The 25794-nt window shown below is 43.5% G+C and overlaps 2 protein-coding genes across 3 annotated transcripts in view; one reads left to right on the top strand and one right to left on the bottom strand.

Annotated features, from left to right (window-relative positions):
• Positions 1-3160: 3160 nt before the first annotated feature.
• On the top strand, positions 3161-5045 carry LOC5508030 (spidroin-2). Its single transcript, XM_001628563.3, has 2 exons — positions 3161-4068; positions 4760-5045. Exons 1-2 carry the CDS (start codon positions 3161-3163, stop codon positions 5043-5045), a joined length of 1194 nt encoding a protein of 397 aa, XP_001628613.3.
• Positions 5046-5944: 899 nt separating this feature from the next.
• LOC5502096 (adenylate cyclase type 10-like) overlaps positions 5945-25794 on the bottom strand; it is a 33652-nt gene continuing 13802 nt past the window's right edge. For both annotated transcript variants that reach the window (XM_048730729.1, XM_048730730.1), the window contains 23 exons: positions 25362-25551; positions 25172-25212; positions 24451-24619; positions 23820-24012; positions 23505-23591; positions 22925-23126; positions 22199-22492; positions 21763-22079; positions 20853-21236; positions 19374-19650; positions 18426-18878; positions 17781-17955; positions 15956-16115; positions 15438-15613; positions 13155-13302; positions 12003-12094; positions 10152-10270; positions 8988-9084; positions 8746-8861; positions 7588-7705; positions 7298-7353; positions 7086-7210; positions 5945-6465 (listed from right to left, as the gene is read on the bottom strand). In XM_048730729.1, coding sequence (XP_048586686.1) covers positions 6145-6465; positions 7086-7210; positions 7298-7353; positions 7588-7705; positions 8746-8861; positions 8988-9084; positions 10152-10270; positions 12003-12094; positions 13155-13302; positions 15438-15613; positions 15956-16115; positions 17781-17955; positions 18426-18878; positions 19374-19650; positions 20853-21236; positions 21763-22079; positions 22199-22492; positions 22925-23126; positions 23505-23591; positions 23820-24012; positions 24451-24619; positions 25172-25212; positions 25362-25551 — 4310 coding nt within the window. In that variant the 3' untranslated portion in view covers positions 5945-6144. The remainder of the gene's footprint in view (positions 6466-7085; positions 7211-7297; positions 7354-7587; positions 7706-8745; positions 8862-8987; positions 9085-10151; positions 10271-12002; positions 12095-13154; positions 13303-15437; positions 15614-15955; positions 16116-17780; positions 17956-18425; positions 18879-19373; positions 19651-20852; positions 21237-21762; positions 22080-22198; positions 22493-22924; positions 23127-23504; positions 23592-23819; positions 24013-24450; positions 24620-25171; positions 25213-25361; positions 25552-25794) is intronic.

Below are 25794 nucleotides of genomic sequence, written 5' to 3'. Positions count from 1 at the left end.
AACCCTGATTTTGCAGTACCCCTACCGTCTCCCCCGCGATATTCAATTAGACTGCTTTTGAATGTGATCTAAATATAAACACAACCCTAACTGGTCTCTCGAAATTCACAAGTGATGGCTTGCCGGATTCCCGCTTACTGCGTTTCATTAAAAAGTATTTTTTTTAATGACAAGCAGTTCGCTAGATAGCGGTGCTGGTGCCGAAATCTCCAGCCTAACCGGAAAGCTTTAGCTGCCATACGGTGTTTCAGCACATGTCTGGAGGTATGGCCTACTTTTTTTTTCATTTGATTTGATGTTGATGAGGTTCGATGACTTTTTTCTTCATTTTTTTCCTCGTTTTTTTTCTCACTTTGTTTCACTACAGTGCTTTTTTATGGCTTCACTTTTTTACGGGACTTTTCATTCTCGGTTTAAAATATTTGTGTGTGTTGGAGGGGGGGGGGGGGGGGGTGAGGGTGTAGGGAATATAAAAAAAATGTAGTTAGTTTGACCATCTTTGAGTCAGTGAGATGCTGACTATAGTATACTCACCCAGTCACAAACATTTGAAGTTGCGTTTCAAGGGAGTGACGGGAGAAGGGGAAAGATTGATGCAGCACGGCGCTTGTTCCCCCTTTTTTGCGGTTTGACTAGTGCGTTTATTGATTGAGTTTGTAATCAGATAAAAAAATCAAAATTAATTGATAAAGCTTTCAGCTATACATTTCGCGCAAAATGGGTTCATGCCTCTATCGTGGAAACTCATTGTATTATAAATATTATTATATCTTTATTATTTTTTTAATATTTTTTTTTATTATTAATTCTTTTTGTATTATAAATATTATTATATTTTTTGCCTTTTATCGAGGGTATAATGATTGTTTCACTGCGTATAACTTAACGTTTGTTTGCATGTCACATTTTTTTTTATATAAACAGGAGAAGCTGCCGGCCAAGGAATTTTCAAAAGTAATCTTCTCTCGCGATTGATGATGTTGCGACGTAGAATGTTCCGAACTAAAATCCATCTTAGCGTTACGTTAACGATAAGACGCTACTGTAGAAATCTACAGAATCAAGGAAAGTTATATATTTTTGCCACGTATAAGAGCGTTCGAAACTGAAGTGGTGATGCGCAAATATTTCTACGCTAACATTTTAGCAAATGCAACCTCTAAAAAATGTTTACAATAAAATCACATATAAAGTCACAAAGTGACCATTTCCATAACTCCATAATGCCACTTCTTCTTGTGCTAGCATTTTGTGCATAATTTTTTAACATTTAAATAGCTTGCTGTATAAAACATATTTCAAAAAATGAAAATATCCACGCGCGCGCAACCTTTTAGATATTCCTTGCCTCGTAATAAGATTTCCTGATTCTTGGCTAGAGAGTCCACCACCCCTCCCCAACCCTTCTATTTTTTTTGAAGATACATAAACATCAAGACCAAATACTACTTCATTTAGATTCTATCATTGCTTACCTTTTTCGCTTGCCATTTTCTCCCCTTCTTCCTTGAGGAAGTCCACTGCGCATGTGCAATTAGAGCTAATTACTTTTGATGACGTATTTTGTGTCACGCACGCAACGCACATGTCACGCTAGGAATTCTGTGACACACAATTTTTTTCTAGGAGCAGAGGAGAGGGAGTTTTTACCCTTTAAATATACCATATAACTTTTTAGCTTGCATGGGTGAAATATTGACCTTATTGCTTAAAAAGCAGACTTGATTATAAGATAAAAGAGGATTGAAATTCTCAGAGCATGTATTTCGATAGGACTATTAACATGTTAGTATGTTAGTATTAACATTTCACATATCCATCTTATCAAAATCAGCCAACAAAGTAAATAGCAGACCAGGTTTGTGAAGTTTTAATGTGCGGCATAAGATATGTAACCGCTTTAATGATCCATGTTTAGATTGAGCTTTCCATTTCGAATGATGCAACAAAGCGGTGGTATCGTTTTGGATAATTGCATTACAAAGCACACTGTAGTAGTTGTTTTGTTCCATGTCATGTTGAAACAACTTTGCCAACCTTTAATTTGTCTTGTTGTGAAACGAGCGCGCGAAACTACACTCTCGGTTCGATTAGCCACTACTTTTTTATTGTTTGCATTGTTTTAATACAACGTATCATTCGCATGCAAGAAAACTTCAAAATTATTATTCAAAATTAAATTACCCAAAGCATTTTATTGTGACGCAGTGATTTCTAGCCAACATCTGACTTTTGTTCATCTGGCCTCAATCACTTGTAAATAAGCATGCGTCCAACAAATGAATTTGACAGCTGGGACTGGTCTTTGCAGGGCCGTATTTGCTGGCCTCGAAATCCTTTTTTGTGGGGGGGGGGGGGGGATATTTTTACAGGAAAAAACAAATGAGAAAAAAAAGCACCCAGAATGACAGATTCTTTATAAAACAAGCATGGTTGCATCAAAGACATGTTTAATCAAATCGCAAATGTGAAAAAATTGTCATGCTTTAAGTTTGGATGCCAGTTTAAGTCATTATTTACATCATATATAAATAACTTTCATTTCACCTAATTCAGGTATGAAGCCATCTGGTTCTGTCACCGTTGCAGTGGTTTTGCATTATTGAATATATATTTTAGCCTCCCCCTAACATCATTTGGCTAAAAATATGACTAGCATTGTATATATGTGTATAAAAGGTGGCCAGGTTATGCAGGCCTTGCCCTTTCCTGGGTTTGCACCTGTTGATTTGGGAGCTGAATTCATTCATGGAGATAGAACCATACTAAACAACATAGCAAGGAAACAAAGCTAGAAGGTAACAGATAAAAGGCCTTTTTCCAGAGAAAGCCAGGGACCATGGAGCATGTTGAAAAGTGGGGGGCTGAAATTGAAGAAAATGTAATATTGAGAAACGAAAAAGTAATAAATCATAGTATTTGACATGTTTCGGTCACAAAAAGTGGTGGGGCTGCAGCCCACCAGCCCCTCCCAATCCCCCCCACGGAACCTAAAAGCTATGTCACATTTTTGTCCAAATATGTCATGGCTCCAGTCTTTCATTAAATTTTGAATTTCCTGAAGAAACCTGTGAATTTCCTTGTAAGAAACATCTGTGGATTCAGAACACGATTTTGGCAGCAGACATTTGTAGTGGATTTGGATGGTTTCATCCCCCAAATGTGGATGTATTCCAGGAATCACACCCAACAAGGGAAGCAGTGCCCCTGTATCATGACTGGCCCCACCCAACAAGGGAACCAGTGCCCCTGTAACATGGCTGGCCCCACCCAACAAGGGAACCAGTGCCCCTGTAACATGGCTGGCCCCACCCAACAAGGGAAGCAGTGCCCCTGTGTCATGCCTGGCCCCACCCAACAAGGGAAGCAGTGCCCCTGTAACATGGCTGGCCCCACCCAACAAAGGAACCAGTGCCCCTGTAACATGGCTGGCCCCATCCAACAAGGGAACCAGTTCCCCTGTAACATGGCTGGCCCCACCCAACAAGGGAACCAGTGCCCCTGTAACATGGCTGACCCCACCCAACAAGGGAACAAGTGCCCCTGTGTCATGCCTGGCCCCACCCAACAAGGGAAGCAGTGCCCCTGTAACATGGCTGAACCCACCCAACAAGGGAAGCAGTGCCCCTGTAACATGGCTGGCCCCACCCAACAAGGGAACCAGTTCCCCTGTAACATGGCTGGCCCCACCCAACAAGGGAAGCAGTGCCCCTGTGTCATGGCTGGCCCAACCCAACAAGGAAACCAGTGCCCCTGTAACATGGCTGGCCCCACCCAACAAGGAAACCAGTGCCCCTGTAACATGGCTGGCCCCACCCAACAAGGGAACCATTGCCCCTGTAACATGGCTGGCCCCACCCAACAAGGGAACCAGTTCCCCTGTAACATGGCTGGCCCCACCCAACAAGGGAACCAGTGCCATTATAACATGGCTGACTCCACCCAACATGATGAACAGTGTCACGTGGTTGTGGGTTTTATGACCGCTGACAAGGCGGCATCGAATATTCACCTGTCTAGTGAAGAAGTGTGTGCCAGATTCCTGGGGCAACTGGATACCATTTTTGGGTGAGAGCTTTCTCTTTTTTCTGCAGATTTTGAAATGTTTTTCTCTGTTTCCTCTCTGCTTCTGACCATTCTTCTTCTCTCGTTTTCCTCGATAGGGTTTATGCATCGCGATCTCCACCTCTTTCGACAACTACCATTTCTATATAACTCCATCACTTTGATGTTTACTTTTCAGGCACGTTGCCAGGTTTTGCTCTATGGGGTGTGCAGAAATGGATATTATATTCAGAATATCCAAGATTTAGCTATTTGTTTAAAAGAAATCCGCTGCACACTCCCCCACCCCTCCCTATCTTCCCGCATGTATTTAAATTTATGAATCTATTGGGGATTGTGTTTATTTGTGTTTTATTGCTATGACATCAGATTTGGACATGACAGGTGATCTTTTGAAACGTTGCTATAAAAGGGTATGCAGTTCCATTGGTTTTGTAAAATTGAAATCCGTCAGCTCCCTACATTTCATCTTATACTTTCTAATCAATTTTCGATCAAAATTTCCTACTGTAAACATAGTTTATAAAGTATCTTGTTACGTACAGTCTCTTTCTGCGTGCAGCTCGGGGAGGTCGTAAACAGAACCTATATTCTTACTTCCCTGTGCAATGTAAAATAGTTATAGACCCTGCACCGGATACAATTTGAACAAGTTTATTCGGAGGTAGAGTCTAGTGCTAGTTCACCATTCAAGGACCCCTGAGGACCCCCGACCAGCCTCTGACAACCTGGTCAACTACGTGTACTATCATTGGTCCAAACACCCCTACGTCAGAGGTGGCTACAGCAGTCCGACTGCGCTTGCGCACGGCCTACGGCACCATCTAGCTAGTCCGGTCAGCGGTCGACTGTTTTTCGCGGGAGAGGCAACGAATGTCAAGGTCTCTGCCACCGTCCCTTCGGCGATAGAGTGGGGAGAGAGCGGCGGAGGGGGTGCTACAGCAAGCATTGAGGAGTTGTCAGCGGAGGGTACCCATTAAGATTTAAAAAGGGGGGAGGGAATAATATAGTTTTTACTAGTCCTGGGAGCGTAGACGATGGCCCGTAGCCGGGGGGGTTCGGGGGTAAGGAAGAAGCAACCCACTCGCCTGGAAAGTTCGCTCTGATTGAGGGGACAATTGAGTACCACTGCGAGCTAGGAAGGGCTATCTAAGAGAGAATGGGCCTGCGATATGATCTAATAGCGTAAAGCAGAGGCAAATTCGAATGGGGAGAGTAGAGAAAGAAGCAATAAAGCAAAGAGTAAAAAATGGTGCAAGATACGGTCACCTGGTGTGCATGGAGTTTACTATCTAAACGTGATTAAAGCATTTTCATCAGAAGCTACAATCTGCGCCAAAAGTAGTTGACCAATTCACCGATTAAGCTACACCTTCCCAAAATCCCATGTCTGGCAATCACGTGTGCTACAGAAATAAATGCTCCCCCTCCCATGCCCCGTGCCACTGTTGAGCGCCTATTCTTAGTATGTGATAGCTGAGTTCCATGTCTAAGTCAGCAACATTGGTTTGGGGAGGTGGGGGGGGGGGGGGGGAGAAATGGATGTGCTTGACAAGTGTTTAACCGGTATGCACCCATACGCACGAAAGTGGTACCGATTTGGCGAAATGGGTCAACAGTTTTGGCGGGAATTGTAGTATCATGGCACTTGATATAGTGGCCGTTGGTTAGAGGGAATTTCACAACAGATAAATGGGCAACTGCATCTATAAAAACAATTTGTTATTCAAAACTCGTGTGTTAACAATTTTACTAGAATCCTATGTGCAAAAATGTTTTTATAATAAAAGCACCCAAGGGTAGGCTTATGGTATGAGGTTATTGTGGTAAAAATGCGGAGAGAGATAATAAGAAAAAGACAGAACAGCCGCAAAGGAAATTCATTTCTACTACACTATTTTCATATTAACTAGTTTTAATTTGTGTATATTACAGTGTTTCCTTTGAACATTCAATCGTAGTTATCGAAAGTGAAGTTTTTTGGTTTCTTTGAACGAAACAATTGTTATTATGTCATTACGAGAAAAGATCCGGCCCGTATCTAGTTCAACAATACAGTACCCTCTCGTAATAGGCAATTCACATCACCCTGACGATATTCTCTGCGAGAGCAATGATCTCATCCGCTGTGCTCTTTGCGGGGGGTAGAAGGTACTTAATGGTGCCGTCGTACTTTTCCAGATCCTCGTGACTCTTGCGGTACCAGTAAGCCAGGTGAGACCCCGCCCACTCGACCTCCAGGAGCAGACCCATAGATCGCGCCTCTGCGATACATGACCGCAGCAGTGACCGCGACTTGCTCGTCTTGCCGGAGAGCAGGGCGTGGTAGGCCCGAAGATGGGTGCAGCGGGGATGCAGAACCGGGAATTGATGGCAAGCCTTTTTCAGCTTTTTTAGTTCCTGTGGAACGAGTTCTGTTAGGGTCTACCACTAAGCTTTCGTTCAATTGGGGGATGGGGGGGGGGGGGGGTTGATAACTGGTGTTTGCATATTTTTGGCTTATTTCTTAGCAATGTAGGAATCGTTTATTTTTAGACCCGAATGTATGATTTTTTTTCCAAAAGCCCTAGTCACAATTTGAATGGTTGCCCCCTATAGTACGATAGATCGTCAGCAGCGTTTTGCGTCAGGAGCTTATTTTCAACATAATTCATTCATTTAGGGACGGGTCATTAGAAAAGTGACGTAGGTGGTGGGTAAAGGACAAAAAGAATCATACACGATGAGCCTGGAAACAATTGCATGCAGCCCAAACCAGACAACAATGCATTCCTAATGGTCCCGTCCCTTATTCGCCTATGAACATTGATACCTAATATCCAACCAGGCATAATTTGCTGTTTTGATTGGATAAGCCAAGGAAAGGCCCAACTGAGCAGTCATCCTACAACTATTGTGTTTAAGATCTACGACGCTGGCAAAAGGTCGCTGACTCGAGCAACTTCGATTCCGCGCTAAAGCTGATTTTGCTCGAGATGGCATCCGCTTACCAGCGTCTTGGATCCAAAATATCCTGTTACCTTTTTCATGTCGTGTCTGAGGGTACGGTTCTTGGGAGTGGCACGGAGCTGAAGCAGCTGACATTCGATGATCTTGACGAGGCCATGGACAGACATAAAGGCCTCGCAGGTGTCCTGGTTAAACACTGGGGCAAAAGTCATTTATAAACACCTAGCAACAACAGCCAATTATACACAGCTAACAATAACAGCCAAATCCGACATTGACTTACTGAGTGCAGCAAGAATGTATTTATCCGCCAAGTCCCACTCTTCCCGTCTTGCGTGCCTAAAACACAATATGACAAAATGTTTAGTTAAACTGTGATGTTGGGCTTGCGCTGGGTTATGGATGGCGAGAATGACTCTCATCATTAGATCATATTTATATCTGACTATTTTTTACAAACTCTAACCACAGACCCAATATGTAAAGTCTGGTAAATGGAAAACAATATTAATTTTTTTTGGGGGGAGGGGAGAGGTTGCCTGATCTCACATTGTGATTGTAAAGCAGATTTACCACAGTGCGAAAGAAGCGTTGAGGTAGAGTTTAGGTACTGTATCGCCAGAGAAGGCGGGATCTGTTGACGCTTTCACAGTGAATTGGGAAATCCTGTCGATCTGTTCGAATCGCTGACCTGAGGAAGAAAACAATCAGCAATCATAAGCAATCATAAATGATAATAATAATCATCTATTTAAAGAGGATAAAACACATCACAGTAGTTCAAAACACTGAGAACTTTGAGTATATTTCTTTTAACTGCTACAATGACACATCAATCACACACTGACCAGCATGTGCAATCATACACTGAACACCATGTGCAACCACACACACTGACCACCATGTGTAATAATACACTGACCACCATGTGCAACCACACACACAGACCACCATGTGCAATCACACACTGACCACCATGTGCAATCACACACAGACCACTATATATGCAATCACACACAGACCACCATGTGCAATCACACACTGACCACCATGTGCAATCACACACTGACCACCATGTGCAATCACACACTGACCACCATGTGCAATCATACACTGACCACAATGTGTAATAATACACTGACCACCATGTGCAACCAAACACAGACCACCATGTGTAATAATACACTGACCACCATGTGCAATTATACACTGACCACCATGTGCAATCACACACTGACCACCATGTGCTACCACACACAGACCACCATGTGCAATCACACACTGACCATTATGTGCAATCATACACTGACCACCATTTGCAATAATACACTGACCACCATGTGCAATCACACACTGACCACCATGTGCAATCATACACTGACCACAATGTGTAATAATACACTGACCACCATGTGCAACCAAACACAGACCACCATGTGTAATAATACACTGACCACCATGTGCAATCATACACTGACCACCATGTGCAATCACACACTGACCACCATGTGCTACCACACACAGACCACCATGTGCAATCACACACTGACCATTATGTGCAATCATACACTGACCACCATTTGCAATAATACACTGACCACCATGTGCAATAATACACTGACCACCATGTACAATCACACACTGACCACCATGTATAACACACACTGACCACCATGTGTAATGATAGACATGTGCAAGGTGTCATTTCGGTTGTCATGGATACACTCGTACCTCCCTCTAGCATCATATCGAGGCTGCAGCACATGTAAAGCGCTCTTCCGTGCGAGTCTTCCTCCTCGATGGACGTGTAATTTAGTTCCTTGAGCAGCTCGTGACAGTCATCCAGTCTAAATATATAATTACCATTATAAAGTTAAATTATAATGATAATCACAACAACAAAAACGTCTTTTGTCCATCCTTTTTTTTCGTGCGAGCGATTTGTGTTTGTAGTATATATTGGAATGACTCACTTTCCGCTGAGGATGTGTGCCTGTACATACAGCGGCAGACACGCTATCTTCATGTGCACATCATTCACTCGATTGGAAATGGTCAGCGCCAGTTGGGCTGAAAAGAAAGATTTAAGAAACGAGTTAATAGCCGCCAGGCGGGCTCGATTTCTTTAGGCAACCCTTTGGTTAGCTGAGTATGTGTTGTGTTGAGGTGTGTTGTTTATGTGTCCATAATAGTGGGGTGTCCATAATAGCGAGGTGTCCATAATAGTGACATGTCTATAATAGTGAGGTGTCCATAATAGTGGGGTGTCCGTAATAGTGAGTTGTCCATAATAGTGAGGTGTCCATAATAGTGAGGTGTACATAATAGTGAGGTGTACATAATAATGAGGTGTCCATAATAGTGAGGTGTCCATAATAGTGAGGTGTCCATAATAGTGGGATGTCAGCAATAGTGGGGTGTCCAAAAAAGTGGGATGTCCGTAATAGTGGGGTGTCCGTTATAACAAGGTGTCCGTAATAGTGGGATGTCCGTAATAGTGGGGTGTCCGTAATAACAAGATGTCCGTAATAGTGGGATGTCCGTAATAGTGGGGTGTCCGTAATAGCGGGGTATCTGTAATAACAGGGTGTCCGTAATAACGGGGTGTCCTTAATAGTGGGGTGTCCGCTAAAACAAGGTGTCCGTAATAGTGGGATGTCCGTAATAGTGGGGTGTCCGTTATAACAAGGTGTCCGTAATAGCGGGATGTCCATAATAGTGGGGTGTCCGTTATAACAAGGTGTCCGTAATAGTGGTATGTCCGTAATAGTAGGGTGTCCGTCATAACAAGGTGTCTGTAATAGTAGGGTGTCCGTTATAACAAGGTGTCCGTAATAGTAGGGTGTCCGTTATAACAAGGTGTATGTAATAGTAGGGTGTCCGTTATAACAAGGTGTCTGTAATAGTAGGGTGTCCGTTATAACAAGGTGTCCGTAATAGTGGGGTGTCCGTAATAGTAGGGTGTCCGTTATAACAAGGCGTCTGTAATAGTAGGGTTTTCGTAGTAGTGATTAAAAAAACTCATCATGGTTCGAGACAGCAATATATCGCGTCGAAAAGCACTATAATTTCACCGAAGCCAGGATTAATACGTTAAGATTCTTGAGAAGTGATAAAGAGAAGTTTATGGGTACTACCTGACTTGATGGCTCCCTCGATGTTGCCTATTGAGAGTCTGAAGGACAGACTGACGTAGTAAAGATGACCAACAGTAACCAGGTCTTCAGCATTCAAGTACAGACGAGGATCTTTACATCTGGAACAATAACTCATTTATTATGCTAAGCTCCACTGGGCCTCGACTGCCAGTTAAAGGGGGAAGGGCACAATCTAGTTGTGGACAATAGTCAGATTTACTTAACACTGCGCCTAGCAACGTGCGAACAGCGTCAAGATCTCTATTATGGCACCGCATCACGGCTGGCCATAAGATAAAGTAAATGTGAGAAAACGACTGCATCATAACCCAACATGGTGTACAAACGCCATCGTGACTTGGCCAGCAATGCTGGCTGTTTTGGTAAAGCAATACTTGGACTTTTTTGGTAAAGCAATACTTGGACTTTTTTTGGTAAAACAATACTTGGACTTTTTTGGTAAAGCAATACTTGGACTTTTTTGGTAAAGCAATACTTGGACCGTTTTGGTAAAGCAATACTTGGACTTTTTTGGTAAAGCAATACTTGGACTTTTTTGGTAAAGCAATACTTGGACTTTTTTGGTAAAGCAATACTTGGACTTTTTTGGTAAAGCAATACTTGGACTTTTTTGGTAAAGCAATACTTGGACCGTTTTGGTAAAGCAATACTTGGACTTTTTTGGTAAAGCAATACTTGGACTTTTTCGGTAAAGCAATACTTGGACTTTTTTGGTAAAGCAATACTTGGACTTTTTTGGTAAAGCAATACTTGGACTTTTTTTGGTAAAGCAATACTTGGACTTTTTCGGTAAAGCAATACTTGGACTTTTTTGGTAAAGCAATACTTGGACTTTTTTGGTAAAGCAATACTTGGACTTTTTTGGTAAAGCAATACTTGGACTTTTTTGGTAAAGCAATACCTGGACTTTTTTGGTAAAGCAATGCTTGGACTGTTTTGGTAAAGCAATACTTGGACTTTTTTGGTAAAGCAATACTTGGACTGTTTTGGTAAAGCAATACTTGGACTTTTTTGGTAAAGAAATACTTGGACCGTTTTGGTAAAGCAATACTTGGACTTTTTTGGTAAAGCAATACTTGGACTGTTTTGGTAAAGCAATACTTGGACTTTTTTGGTAAAGCAATACTTGGACTGTTTTGGTAAAGCAATACTTGGACTTTTTTGGTAAAGCAATACTTGGACTGTTTTGGTAAAGCAATACTTGGACTTTTTTGGTAAAGAAATACTTGGACCGTTTTGGTAAAGCAATACTTGGACTTTTTCGGTAAAGCAATACTTGGACTGTTTTGGTAAAGCAATACTTGGACTTTTTTGGTAAAGCAATACTTGGACTGTTTTGGTAAAGCAATACTTGGACTTTTTTGGTAAAGCAATACTTGGACTTTTTTGGTAAAGAAATACTTGGACCGTTTTGGTAAAGCAATACTTGGACTTTTTTGGTAAAGCAATACTTGGACTGTTTTGGTAAAGCAATACTTGGACTTTTTTGGTAAAGCAATACTTGGACTGTTTTGGTAAAGCAATACTTGGACTTTTTTGGTAAAGTAATACTTGGACTTTTTTGATAAAGCAATACTTGGACTTTTTTGGTAAATCAATCTTTGGACTTTTTTCTTGGGGCTTCTGAAAAAAGACGGAAGAATCCCACATGAATCGGTTGTCTCTATACCCTACAATTTTTACCCCAAAAGATTTTGCATGCACTAATCGTTACTGCCACTGGTTCTCACGTGTGAATTTTGCAAGCGCAAAGCGCGAGACAAAGTTGAGAGACATTATCAATAGGGTAAGGGGGTGTTTGAATTAGAATCAGCAATTCTTCTGAAATACTTTTCCAGTCCGACCGTCTCGTAGAATACACCCCAGTCTGTCCATCCAACTAGATGCGTGCATTCGATGACTGCGGCGTACGCGACAAGCAGCTGGGAAGTAGATTGGAAAATAAGTTTCGTTTAGTATTTTATCTCTACAGCTTATCTCCTTATTTCATCACCCTTATCAAAGTCATCACCATCGCCACAATCATCACAATCTACGCAATCCTCATTATCACCATCCTCATTATTACCATACCACCATCAACACCATACTATCAACATCACCATACTACCAACATCAACACCATACCACCACCATCAACACCATACCACCATCATCAACACCATACTACCACCATCAACACCATACTACCACCATCAACACTATACTACCACCATCAACACCATACTACCACCATCAACACCATACTACCATAGTCACCATACCACTACCATCAACACCATACTACCACCATAGTCACCATACCACCGCCATCAACACCATACTATCAACATCACCATACTACCACCATCACCACCATACTACCACCATCAACACCATACTATCAACATCACCATACCACCAACATCAACACCATACTACCACCATCAACACTAAACTACCAACATCAACACCATACTACCACCATCAACACTATACTACCAACATCAACACCATACTACCATAGTCACCATACCAATACCACCACCATCAACACCATACCACCATCAACACCATACTACCACCATCAACACCATACCATCAACATCAACACCATACTATCAACATCACCATACTACCAACATCAACACCATACCACCACCATCAACACTATACTACCACCATCAACACTATACTACCAACATCAACGCCATACTACCATAGTCACCACACCACCACCATCAACACCATACCACAACCATCATCACCATACCACCATAGTCACCATACCACCATCGTTACCTTATCAACATACCACCACCATCAACACCATACCACCATCTTTACCATATCACCATACCACCATCGTTACCATATCACTATCACCACCATACCACCATCAACACCATATCGCCATACCACCATCAACACAATATCACCATATATCACAATCCTCACCATATACCATACCACCATATATCACTATCATCACTATCTTGTTACCTCGTGAAGGTTCTCCTCGGCTTCCTCCGCCGCGTTCAGTCCTTGCAGGGCGGCCATAAGGGAGCGGTCATTTTTGTGGAGAGCATGGTACAGGTGGGACAAGTGGCCGAGGCACCGCGCCTGCTCGATGAACCGCTGAGAGCATTCCCTAAACAGGACACGGAAAAAGGAGTTATAAACACTTTGAGAAACTCCCAAACCCCGCTCCACCAATGAAGTAGTCAACAAAGAGTTATACGTTCTTTAAAGAACTCACTTCATCGATCGAGTACCCAGCTAAGAGTACGTGCTTTAAGGAACCTGCTTATTCCACCCCACCGACCAAGTACCCAACTATAAGTTACACGTCCTTCAATTAACTCTCTTATTTCACCCCACCGATCGAGTACCCAGCTAAGAGTACGTGCTTTAAGGAACTCTCTTATTTCACCCCACCGATCGAGTACCCAACTAAGAGTTATACGTCCTTAAAGGACCTCTCTTATTTCACCCCACCGATCGAGTACCCAACTAAGAGTTACATGTCCTTACAGGACCTCCCTTACTTTACCCCACCGATCGAGTACCAAACGAAGAGTTATACGCCCTTAAAGAACCTCCCTTACTTCACCCCACCGATTGAGTACCCAGCTAAGAGTTACACGTCCTTAAAGGACCTCCCTTACTTTACCCCACCGATTGAGTACCCAACTAAGAGTTACACGTCCTTGAAGGACTTCCCTTACTTCACCCCACCGATCGAGTACCAAACTAAGAGTTACACGTCCTTAAAGGACCTCCCTTACTTTACCCCACCGATCGAGTACCTAACTATGAGTTATAGAGCCCTTCGAGAACCTCCCTAACGTCACCCCACCGATTGAGTACCCAACTAAGAGTTATACGTCCTTAAAGGACCTCTCTTATTTCACCCCACCGATTAAGTACCCAACTAAGAGTTACACGCCCTTAAAGGACCTCACTTACCTCACCCCACCGATCGAGTACCCAACTAAGAGTTACACATCCTTAAAGGACCTCCTTTACTTCACCCTACCGATCGAGTACCAAACTAAGAGTTATACGTCCTTAAAGGACCTCTCTTATTTCACCCCACCGATTAAGTACCCAACTAAGAGTTACACGCCCTTAAAGGACCTCACTTACCTCACCCCACCGATCGAGTACCCAACTAAGAGTTACACATCCTTAAAGGACCTCCCTTACTTCACCCTACCGATCGAGTACCAAACTAAGAGTTACACGCCCTTAAAGGACCTCACTTACCTCACCCCACCGATCGAGTACCCAACTAAAAGTTATACGTCCTTCGAGAACCTCCCTTACTTCACCCCACCGATTGAGTACCCAACTAAGAGTTATACGTCCTTAAAGGACCTCTCTTATTTCACCCCACCGATTAAGTACCCAACTAAGAGTTACACGCCCTTAGGACCTCACTTACCTCACCCCACCGATCGAGTACCCAACTAAGAGTTACACATCCTTAAAGGACCTCCCTTACTTCACCCTACCGATCGAGTACCAAACTAAGAGTTACACGTCCTTAAAGGACCTCCCTTACTTTACCCCACCGATCGAGTACCTAACTATGAGTTATAGAGCCCTTCGAGAACCTCCCTAACGTCACCCCACCGATTGAGTACCCAACTAAGAGTTATACGTCCTTAAAGGACCTCTCTTATTTCACCCCACCGATTAAGTACCCAACTAAGAGTTACACGCCCTTAAAGGACCTAACTTACCTCACCCCACCGATCGAGTACCCAACTAAGAGTTACACATCCTTAAAGGACCTCCCTTACTTCACCCTACCGATCGAGTACCAAACTAAGAGTTACACGCCCTTAAAGGACCTCACTTACCTCACCCCACCGATCGAGTACCCAACTAAAAGTTATACGTCCTTCGAGAACCTCCCTTACTTCACCCCACCGATTGAGTACCCAACTAAGAGTAACACGTCCTTAAAGGACCTCTCTTATTTCACCCCACCGATTAAGTACCCAACTAAGAGTTACACGCCCTTAGGACCTCACTTACCTCACCCCACCGATCGAGTACCCAACTAAGAGTTACACATCCTTAAAGGACCTCCCTTACTTCACTCCACCGATTGAGTACCCAACTAAGAGTTACACGCCCTTAAAGGACCTCTCTTATTTCACCCCACCGATTAAGTACCCAACTAAGAGTTACACGTCCTTAACGGGCCTCCCTTACTTCACCCCACCGATTGAGTACCCAACTAAGAGTTACACGTGCTTTAAGGAACTCTCTTACCCGGCTCCACCAATAAAGTAGCCAGGAAAAAGCACGTGAAGCTTGTGTCTGATGGACTCTCGGCGGATCCGTAGGTACACGCCAAAAGTGGATGTCGGTTGGCGCTTGCCAAGGAGATGAAGGGACTCGATGAAGTGTGGCAGTGCTTCGTCCAGACGATTCATGTGAAACAATGCCTGCAGAAAGAAAATTTTAATTTAAAAAGATTAAAAAAAATTAGGTTTCTTTATCTAGCTGTGCACTACAGTGATGGCATAAGAGAGGGAATTTCCGTTTCTTAAATGAGTAATGAGAATTCATAACTGCTTCATCCCATACACCTTACAGGTAATAATGCTGTGTTTAAACCGAAATGAGAGCCGCGACTTGTTCGTACAAAACGCACTTAAATAGAAATTCTATTTGTCAACTCTTTCTCGACAACGACCATACCCCATTACAACCAGAATATAATCCCATATTGTCCTGGAAGTCTCCAAATCCCGCGGGATCCCTGTGGTTTCGTGGCTAGCACTAACCTGTCCTATAAGGTTTTCTACTCGCGCCATTTCCTCTTTCGTGGCCGTGTTCTCATCTTTTTTGGTCTCAGCAAAGATCTCTCGTACTTCGTACAGATAGGAGAGCGCTTGCATGTTGGCGGAAGTTGCAAGTGAGGCGGCGCCAGACTCGGTCAGGTACCTACAGAGTGAAGGGGGGAGGGGTGGTGAGTATTATTAGGTACCTATAGAGAGAAAGGGGAAGGGGTGGTGAGTATTATTAGGTACCTATAGAGTGAAGGGGGGAGGGGTGGTAAATATTATTAGGTACCTATAGAGAGAAAGGGGAAGGGGTGGTGAGTATTATTAGGTACCTACAGAGTGAAGGGGGGAGGGATGGTGAGTATTATAAGGTACCTATAGAGAGAAAGGGGGAGGGGTGGTTAGTATTATTATGTACCTATAGAGAGAAAGGGGGAGGGGTGGTTAGTATTATTAGGTAAATACAGAATGAAGGGGGAAGGGGTGGTGAGTATTATTAGGTACCTATAGAGAGAAAGGGGAAGGGGTGGTGAGTATTATTAGGTACCTACAGAGTGAAGGGGGGAGGGGTGGTGAGTATTATTAGGTACCTATAGAGACAAAGGGGGAGGGGTGGTGAGTATTATTATGTACCTATAGAGAGAAAGGGGGAGGGGTGGTTAGTATTATTAGGTAAATACAGAATGAAGGGGGAAGGGGTGGTGAGTATTATTAGGTACCTATAGAGAGAAAGGGGGAGGGGTGGTTAGTATTATTAGGTACCTATAGAGAGAAAGGGGGAGGGGTGGTTAGTATTATTAGGTACCTACAGAATGAAGGGGGAGGGGTGGTAAGTATTATTAGGTACCTATAGAGAGAAAGGGGGAGGGGTGGTTAGTATTATTAGGTACCTACAGAATGAAGGGGGAGGGGTGGTATGTATTATTAGGTACCTACAGAGTGAAGGGGGAGGGGTGGTGAGTATTATTAGGTACCTATAGAGAGAAAGGGGGAGGGGTGGTTAGTATTATTAGGTACCTACAGAATGAAGGGGGAGGGGTGGTAAGTATTATTAGGTACCTACAGAGTGAAGGGGGGAGGGGTGGTTAGTATTATTAGGTACCTACAGATTGAAGGGGGAGGGTTGGTAAGTATTATCAGGTACCTATAGAGAGAAGGGGGGAGGGGTGGTTAGTATTATTAGGTACCTACAGAGTAAAGTGGGAGGGGTGGTAAGTATTATCAGGTACCTATAAAGAGAAGGGGGAGGGGTGGTTAGTATTATTAGGTACCTACAGAGTGAAGGGGGAGGAGTGGTTAGTATTATCAGGTACCTATAGAGAGAAGGGGGGAGGGGTGTTAAGTATTACCAGGTACAAATAGAGAGAAGGGGGAGGGGTGGTTAGTATTATCAGGTACCTATAGAGAGAAGGGGGAGGGGTGGTAAGTATTATCAGGTACCTATAAAGAGAAGGGGGAGGGGTGGTTAGTATTATCAGGTACCTTTAGAGAGAAGGGGGAGGGGTGGTTAGTATTATCAGGTACCTATAAAGAGAAGGGGGGAGGGGTGGTAAGTATTATCAGGTACCTTTAGAGAGAAGGGGGAGGGGTGGTTAGTATTATCAGGTACCTACAGAGTGAAGTGGGAGGGGTGGTAAGTATTATCAGGTACCTTTAGAGAGAAGGGGGAGGGGTGGTTTGATAGGTTACCTTCCATGATCTTTCCATGTGGGACGAAAACGATAACGATAAAGTGTGTCTGACTGGCGCTCAAGGAGGCATATAGCGACACAAGAACTCAAGGGAAATAGTCTATATCAAGCCCCAAGTGTTTGAGATAGCTCACCTCATGGTCTTGATTTTGTTGTTTGCTGCTCGCCAGTGCTGCACGAGCTGTGGGAAGATGGATGCTAGAATCTCAGCGCACTTGCAGTTCTGGAGATCCACGGTTTCGAACTCCGTCATGTCGGCAAACTTCTCTTCGCCTTCTGATCTTATCAACCTTTTTGTTGTCTCTGCGGCTACGGAAAGAAACATTTATGAAGAGTTTAGCAGTTTATATTTGAGGACACCCAACATTTTGAAACTATTTTTGAGTTATTGTGGCTCTGAGACTGTAGAGAAAAAAGTATGGTGCGATTTGATGTTTTAAGCCCACACAAGCAATTATATCGGGGAAATGTGGAATAGGATTGGCTATGAAACGTGTGAGGCAATGGGATCTTCTATTCAAGGACTATGCTCATTTTAGAGGCAAGCTTCCGGTTAGCGCTCCCCCTTCGGATTGGTGTCCCCCCTTAGGCCCAAAGTATGCAAAGCCTTCCTCCCCTTACACCATCCCCAGAGAAGCAAAACAAAAGAATAGCTTTTAGCATTCTTACTCTATCATTTCAATTTTCCTTTTTATTGTCCTCTTCAACGGAAAATTTTGCTCTTTGGGTCTCTAAGGGAAACAGAACAAGGCGTTATCAAGAAATATTCACAGTAGTACCTGATTCTAAAGTGTTTCGTATCTGCGCCTCCGTCAATTCCTTGGTAGCATCCGACATATTCCTGACAGCCCTCAGTTTCATTTTTAATCGCTGGATCAAACTCTCCCGGCGATCATCGACGGCTTGCCCTAGTACAGTGTTTAATACATACCCCGAGGAGCTCACGATTGCATTCGCAACGCCGTCGGAAGCGGTCGCACTCGACGATGTCTTGACTATCCCTCGCTTCGTTTTCTGAGGTTCTTTATCGGTCTCGATCCATGCGTCGTTCGAAACTGCCAAGTTTTCCCGAGTAGACTCCGCGAACTTGGCGAGAGCGCTCGAGTCGATGATGCTTGAGCGCTCGTGAGCTCTTGATGAGAAACCACCTTGGCTTTTGACATTTTCTCTCATCTCGGTGGTTTTTCGGCGCTTTGACGATGACAAAATTGAATTAGAGCGTCGAGCGGTACCTAAGAACATCAAAACTTAACTGTTCATTTTTTCTGTCATCTCAGTCAGATTCATTGCTCTCTAACATGCTCTAGAAAAAGGGCACATTCTAAAATATCTTCTGCGGCACTTTTGAGGATGGAAGAATGTTGGATCTTTAAGCTTTAGAATCCGTTATCAGATTTCAATGACTTACTTTTCCAGTTCCCTTGGGACTCCAGAGAAAAAAATGTATCCGAGGACAACAATGAAGGAAACTGATAAAAGGGTAACTATGGTGCTAAAAGCAGTGTGCTTAGTCCTCCCCTCCCCTCTCTCTTTCTTAAGGGTGGGGTCACTTATTTGACGCTGATTTAGCTTTTTTTAAATAAGTAAAGCTATAAGATAAGCTAAGCTAAGATAAGCTATAAGATAAGCTATAAGACAAGCTAAGCTAAGATAAGCTATAAGACAAGCTAAGCTAAGATAAGCTTTAAGATAAACTAGCAGCAAGTTTCTTCCAAACTGCCACCTACCGGACGCCCTGTGTTGATTGTTTGCCTCAACGTTGGGCTCTGCTTGCGGGCTCTCTTCCGGCGTCAGGCCGCCCGGAATGAACCCCCCTCCCCCGCACGCCTTGCACTTGTGCGCTTGTGACTCCAGGAACATGGCCGCCCTCTCATGCAGCTGTTTGCGCTGGTCTTCAAGCCACACGGCGTAGGTGGTCTCCTGTACGTAGTTATTGATGAACTTGAAATACATGCAGTGCTTCTTGGGGCCGCTGGGTGTCATCATGCGCGAAAGGTTAAGGATCTGAGGGTCGTAGATAAATTATTTAGTTGTCATAGCAACAAACGAGTTATCATAGTAACGACAGCGCGAAAGGTTAAGGATCTGAGGACCATAGATAAATGATTTAGTTGTCATAGCAACAAACGAGTTATCATAGTAACGACAGCGCGAAAGGTTAAGGATCTGAGGATCGTAGATAAATGATTTAGTTGTTATAGCAACAAACGAGTTATCATAGTACCGACCGCGCGAAAGGTTAAGGATCTGAGGACCATAGATAAATGATTTAGTTGTCATAGCAACAAACGAGTAATTATAGTAACGACCGCGCGAAAGGTTAAAGATCTGAGGATCGGAAAAAAATGATTTAGTTGTTATAGCAACAAACGAGTTTTCATAGTAACGAACGCGCGAAAGGTTAAGGATCTGAGGACCATAGATAAATGATTTAGTTGTCATAGCAACAAACGAGTTATCATAGTAACGACAGCGCGAAAGGTTAAGGATCTGAGTATCGTAGATAAATGATTTAGTTGGCATAGCAACAAACGAGTTATCATAGTAACGACCGCGCGAAAGGTTAAGGATCTGAGGACCATAGATAAATGATTTAGTTGTCATAGCAACAAACGAGTTATCATAGTAACGACAGCGCGAAAGGTTAAGGATCTGAGTATCGTAGATAAATGATTTAGTTGGCATAGCAACAAACGAGTTATCATAGTAACGACCGCGCGAAAGGTTAAGGATCTGAGCATCGTAGATAAATGATTTAGTTGTTATAGCAACAAACGAGTTATCATAGTAACGACCGCGCGAAAGGTTAAGGATCTGTGGACCATAGAAAGGTGATTTAGTTGTCATAGCATCATAATAATGTATTTTGTGTTACTCGCCTTGTTTCCCTTGTCTACGTATCATGTATGTGGTGATTACTCGCCTTGTTTCCCTCGTTTGCGTATCATTTATGTAGTGTTACACCATTACTCGCCTTGTTTCCCTCGTTTGCGTATCATGTGTGTGGTGTTACACGCCTTATTTCCCTCGTCTGCGTATCATGTGTGTGGTGTTAAACCATTACTCGCCTTGTTTTCCTCGTCTGCGTATCATGTGTGTAGTGTTACACGCCTTATTTCCCTCGTCTGCGTATCATGTGTGTGGTGTTAAACCATTACTCGCCTTGTTTTCGTCGTCTGCGTGTCATGTATGTGGTGATTACTCGCCTTGTTCCCCTCGTCTGCGTAACACCCGCACAAGACTGGTGCGTGAAGTGACGTGGCCACGTTATGGTGATGATGATGGTGGTGATGGTTCCCGTGTTGCTGCGCATGCGCGGGATCATTGTAGTCATAGAAACCGTGATGGTTATGAGCAAGCTGATGGTGCGCAGCGAGACTTGCGCATTCGAGAATGTTCTCGCGCGCAAGATTGTACAAAACCAGGTCTATTTTCATCTTCCCGCCGGATTTTGGGACCACGGCGACTATGAGGTCACGTGAGAAGACTGAACCAAGAATAGATACGCACTTAAGCGTGATTTGCTCCTCAGGAGACATGCGGTCCACGCGTGCCAACACCATGTCTTTCACAGACTCCGGGACCAGGACCTGGATCATGTAAAAATACCATGGAATTGCTCTAAATTTGCGTAAACAATAGTTTTGATTTTGTGCGTTTGAAAGTACTGTTTTCACTCATTTAACGGAACTTCATCAAACGAACATTCTCTTTATAAAGGGCACTTCACAAAAATGTACAAATACAATGAAACTGAAATAAAGACCGGATTTGGGATTTCTTCAAAACTATCTACAGCGGGCAACTCCACACATTGTTTGGATCTTCAAAATTTTTACTTAGCAAAAATCGTAGATAAAAGCTACCCAATCCATAATTCCGTATACAGACGAATGCATCCATCTATTGCTATTGGCTGTCAAACACCATAGCAAAATACTTAGTATAACAGAGTATACATTTCCTTAGGCTGTTTAAGGAAAGCTTTTGCGATATGCATTTGGTAAATTTTGTTATGAGATGCATATTTCACTCAATTTCTATTCTAATTTGAAAGCAATAACCAAGCCGTAAGGTGTTAGAGCTTGTAAAGCTTATAATTTCAGCCCATGTTACCTTAGTGATGTCCACATCTGGCCGTACAATGCAGGCTTTATGCGTATCCTTAGGCATCACACCACTCGACGCCTTCACGAAGTCTTTACGCTCGAAATTGTAATTCATAGGAGCGATTTCAATTTCCTGAGGAAGACTGATCATGCCTTCAAGCTCAGAGACAATGCTACTCCTCAGAGATTCGGTGTCAGAGGCCACCAGGGAAGGTGAGTCCCCTAAGAGCACGGTTGGGATGGAATGACGTCGGGTTTCGGACGGTCTTGCGTCCAACACTCTGCCAAAAAGACTTCGTCTTCTTGATTTCCCGGTTGGAGTTCCTACAGCGTTATAAATCATTTTATTAGTTGCCATAAGTGAATATTTTCTTATAAATGTTTCGGATTCCCGTAAATGAGAGAATAGTTTTGAGTTAGAGTTTTGCTTAACTTAGAATTACCTGGTCGTGCGTCGGGCTTGTCCGCCAAGAAGACGGAGGTCTGTGGGCGTGTCTCTATGGGGGGTAGCTGCCTGTAATCGCTCACGAAGCTCGCCGACTCATGGCTCGCGAATGCCTTGTCCTCGTCCACGATATCTATGATCCTGCTCGCTAGCATGTCCTTGATCAACTGTTCGCACCAGGAAGCCACCCCGTGACTCTTCTCAGTCAGGATCTTGTGGAGCGCGTTAGGAATGTACGTCACTTCCATGAATTGGAAGGCGAGATCTGTCATGTGAGAGCTGTCGATGCCCTCTGAAATAAAACACAAAATGATATGACCAGCTCTCTCGTCAGTGGATCCTCTGATCGGTAAAACACGGAGGAAAAATACAGTAAACTCTCTTTTGTGAGCGGATATTTTTAGGGGAAGGGGAATGACATAATGATACAATGAAATCCTGATACAGTAAAGGGACCTATACTAGAAAGATGGAAAGGTGTCCATTAGTATAAAAGCAGGCCATCTCGAAGAAGGGCATAAAGCGTGAACTATCTCATAAGGGGACTTACTAGTAGGGTGTAAGGTGTCCGATTTTAAAAATAGCCCCTCCCAAAGAGGGAAAATAATTCAACTATACCATGTCACCTCTCAAAGCAGCCCCCCTGTGGACACTAACTACAATTAATGCCCTTTTTTCGTCCCTATACTAAAAACCTGACTTGATTATCCTGTTCAATGCTCACTTAATTGAAATTTCTTGGTTTTCTGGTGATTAATCATTCTAACGGCAGCTTCACAGGGAGGGTTGGCAGATGAGAACGGACGTAAAGCTAGTAGCACGACAGCGTGTGAATCCTGCTGAAGATCCTCGAGGAACTCCCAGGATTCGTGATCTATGAACTGTCCATTATCCACAGCGAACAGGCACGGCTGCTCGACGGCAATCTGTTATGGTAGGAAGAGGTTCATCAGGACAGTAGTTAGACGGTTTAACCGGGGGAGGGGGTGGGGTGGGCAAAGGGTCACCTGCCTCTTCCCCCTTTCCTTTCCCCTTTCCTTTTATACAGATCATACTAAGAACATATGTCAATGTAGAAAGATAATGACGTCCGGCTCTCTCAGATAGTAAATAGGAAGGATAACTGAATCCTCTCTTCCAGACAAAATTTTCTTCTCATTTTTAGTCGAGTGTATTTTTTGTGTGTGGGGAGTATAATCAAACGATGGGTGGGGCACACTGCGATTTGTCGTCCTTTCTAACACTGGCAATTCTAAGGTTTTCTATTACCTTTTCATTGTAGTATATTTTGTTATATTACCTACCTGGTGCACAATACCGAACAAGAGTCGATGGAAGTGCTCCGTGACCTTGGCGGATAGCATGTGGGCAAACTTGATGTGGGGCGCGAACTGGGGAGGAATCAAAACTAGTTATCTCAGATGCATACACGTATCTAGAAGTAGATGAATTTCGAGTAGAAGTGGTGGAAAAACTTACCGTTATCAAAACTTCAAACATGAGAACAGTGTTTAAAACGGTTGAAAACGCAAACCATACGCTACGCTAAGAGCTCTAAGGCTGCGACCTGGCAGATAAGCAAGTAGCGGGTGTGTGTGGGGGGGATGGGTTGTACTCACGTGGGTCCCCAGGAGGTCGTTCAGCAAGGAGATGTCTTCTAAGAGGGCAGTATTCGTGATGTGGTCCTTGATCACGTGTTCCCTCTCGGCGGGCGTGCGCGTGGGCTCAAGCTCCAGTAAGATGGTGATCAGCATCTGTACCACGTAATACGGGGTATGCGCATGCGCCATGTCTGCCTCCACGTAATCAACCCTGGAATACAATAGACATAATTTAAGTGGAACACGGGACAACGTGCATCGGTAATTTTCAACGATAAACTGTGTTGAGTGATGTCACAAGAGGCAATGTTCAGGGATAACTATTTTGCTAGATAACGACACTAGCTGTAGCAAACGTATGTAGCGTAACTATGTTCGAGGTGCTTGAATGAGGCCCTGCATGCGTTTAGCATACAGATTTTCTTTGACTGCTCTCAAAACAAATTAACATCAATGACAAATCAGACAAATGGAACTCTCGATTGCGGTTTCTCCACCATGTTTTTTCCTTGGCGCATGCGTCTTTTGAAGTGTTTTCAAATTTATCAGAAACAATTAATCACTTTTAAAAAGATTCACAATTAACAACATCCCCAAAATAAACCCGAATGAGAGCGGTCTAGCATGCCGACCCTATTGCATCGCTCACCTAAACTCCTCTTCCTCCGCTACATCCATGAATTCCTCCAGCAACCTCGTCTTACCGATCCCCCCCTCGCCTTCCACGATCACGAGTCTCCTGTTGCCCGCCAGGCTCGTGTCGTCACACTTCACGGTGTGGAGGAATGTCCGCATCTCTTCGCACTCTCTTTCGCGACCTGGACACGATGGATTTAGAATAAACAATTGCGCCACGCACCACGCCTGAAAAAGGCTTTGTGAGAAGAGAAGACTACCAGAAAGCTTGTGATGAGGGCTTTTTTGTGTGGTGGGAGGGTTGGGGGTGTAAAGACTATCAAGCCTAGGGATTCCTGTGGTGTTGGCCGTTAGGCAAGAGGGGCCTTGGAGAGGTTCTTGCTCACCACAGGAAGCCAGATCCAAATCACCAGGTGAGAAGGCCTGGGGCATGATGCTGACATCTATTATGTTGGTTATTCGCGTTAGAACTATTTCCTGATAATCAGCTCTCCAGTTATATTTAACTGATTTGTAGCCATGCTTTGTCTGAAGAAGTTATGCTATTTCAAAATACACAACAACCTAGAAAAAGAGGCCAAATTGTCGTGTTCCTGAACCAGAAGAAAACATACAATACACCAAAAACTGGTTATCGACTAAATTTTCGTCTTTAATAAGACTGAAGAAGGTGAATATCGTTACAAGCTTATAATGTTATAAGCATATACATACAAGGTATACTTAATTCATACCTAGAATGGGGTATTCCGTTTCGTTGTCTTCAATCTCTCGACTAGTTTGAAACGAACGAAATAAAGTTAGAACCAAATTTAACAAACAGTGATATTAGTTTATTACGAAATTTCTTCAAAATAATTTTTTTTTTCATTTCTGAATGAGAACAATAACAAAGGTGTAGCTGGTCAGGGCTCTTTAACTTACTCGTGATTCCTGTTGTACTCGCGTACCGGTCCGGGCTCCGCGATTCCCTTGAGGGGCTTAGCAGGTAGGAGGAGGAAGTCGTCCTTCTTTAGTTTGGACTTTGCGGCCGTGAATGTCTCGTTATCGCACGAGAGAATCCCCGGATAGTTCACCATTAGACGAGCTGCCATGTTGACGCGACGCCCGATAACTGCAAAAAATATATATCAATAATTTTGAGTTAGGATCTCATTATCCCAAAGACTTTTGACATGTGAGCAGAAACAAGGACAGCATCATCATCCGCGATCATCCGCGAGCAATTCGAATTTAGGCGGGGAAAATCATTTCGCGCGCGACATTTTGATTCGCGTAACTCACAAGAGTTGTTTCCCAAATATGGTTTTAGCGCTTTCGAGTTGCCCGTAGGTTCTCTCTTCACTACGTTTTCCTG

Source organism: Nematostella vectensis, chromosome 7 (genome assembly GCF_932526225.1).
Source record: "Nematostella vectensis chromosome 7, jaNemVect1.1, whole genome shotgun sequence".
Classification (NCBI taxonomy): domain Eukaryota; kingdom Metazoa; phylum Cnidaria; class Anthozoa; order Actiniaria; family Edwardsiidae; genus Nematostella; species Nematostella vectensis.
Note: the sequence above shows the minus strand (reverse complement) of the source record. Positions and strands in the feature narration are given on the sequence as shown.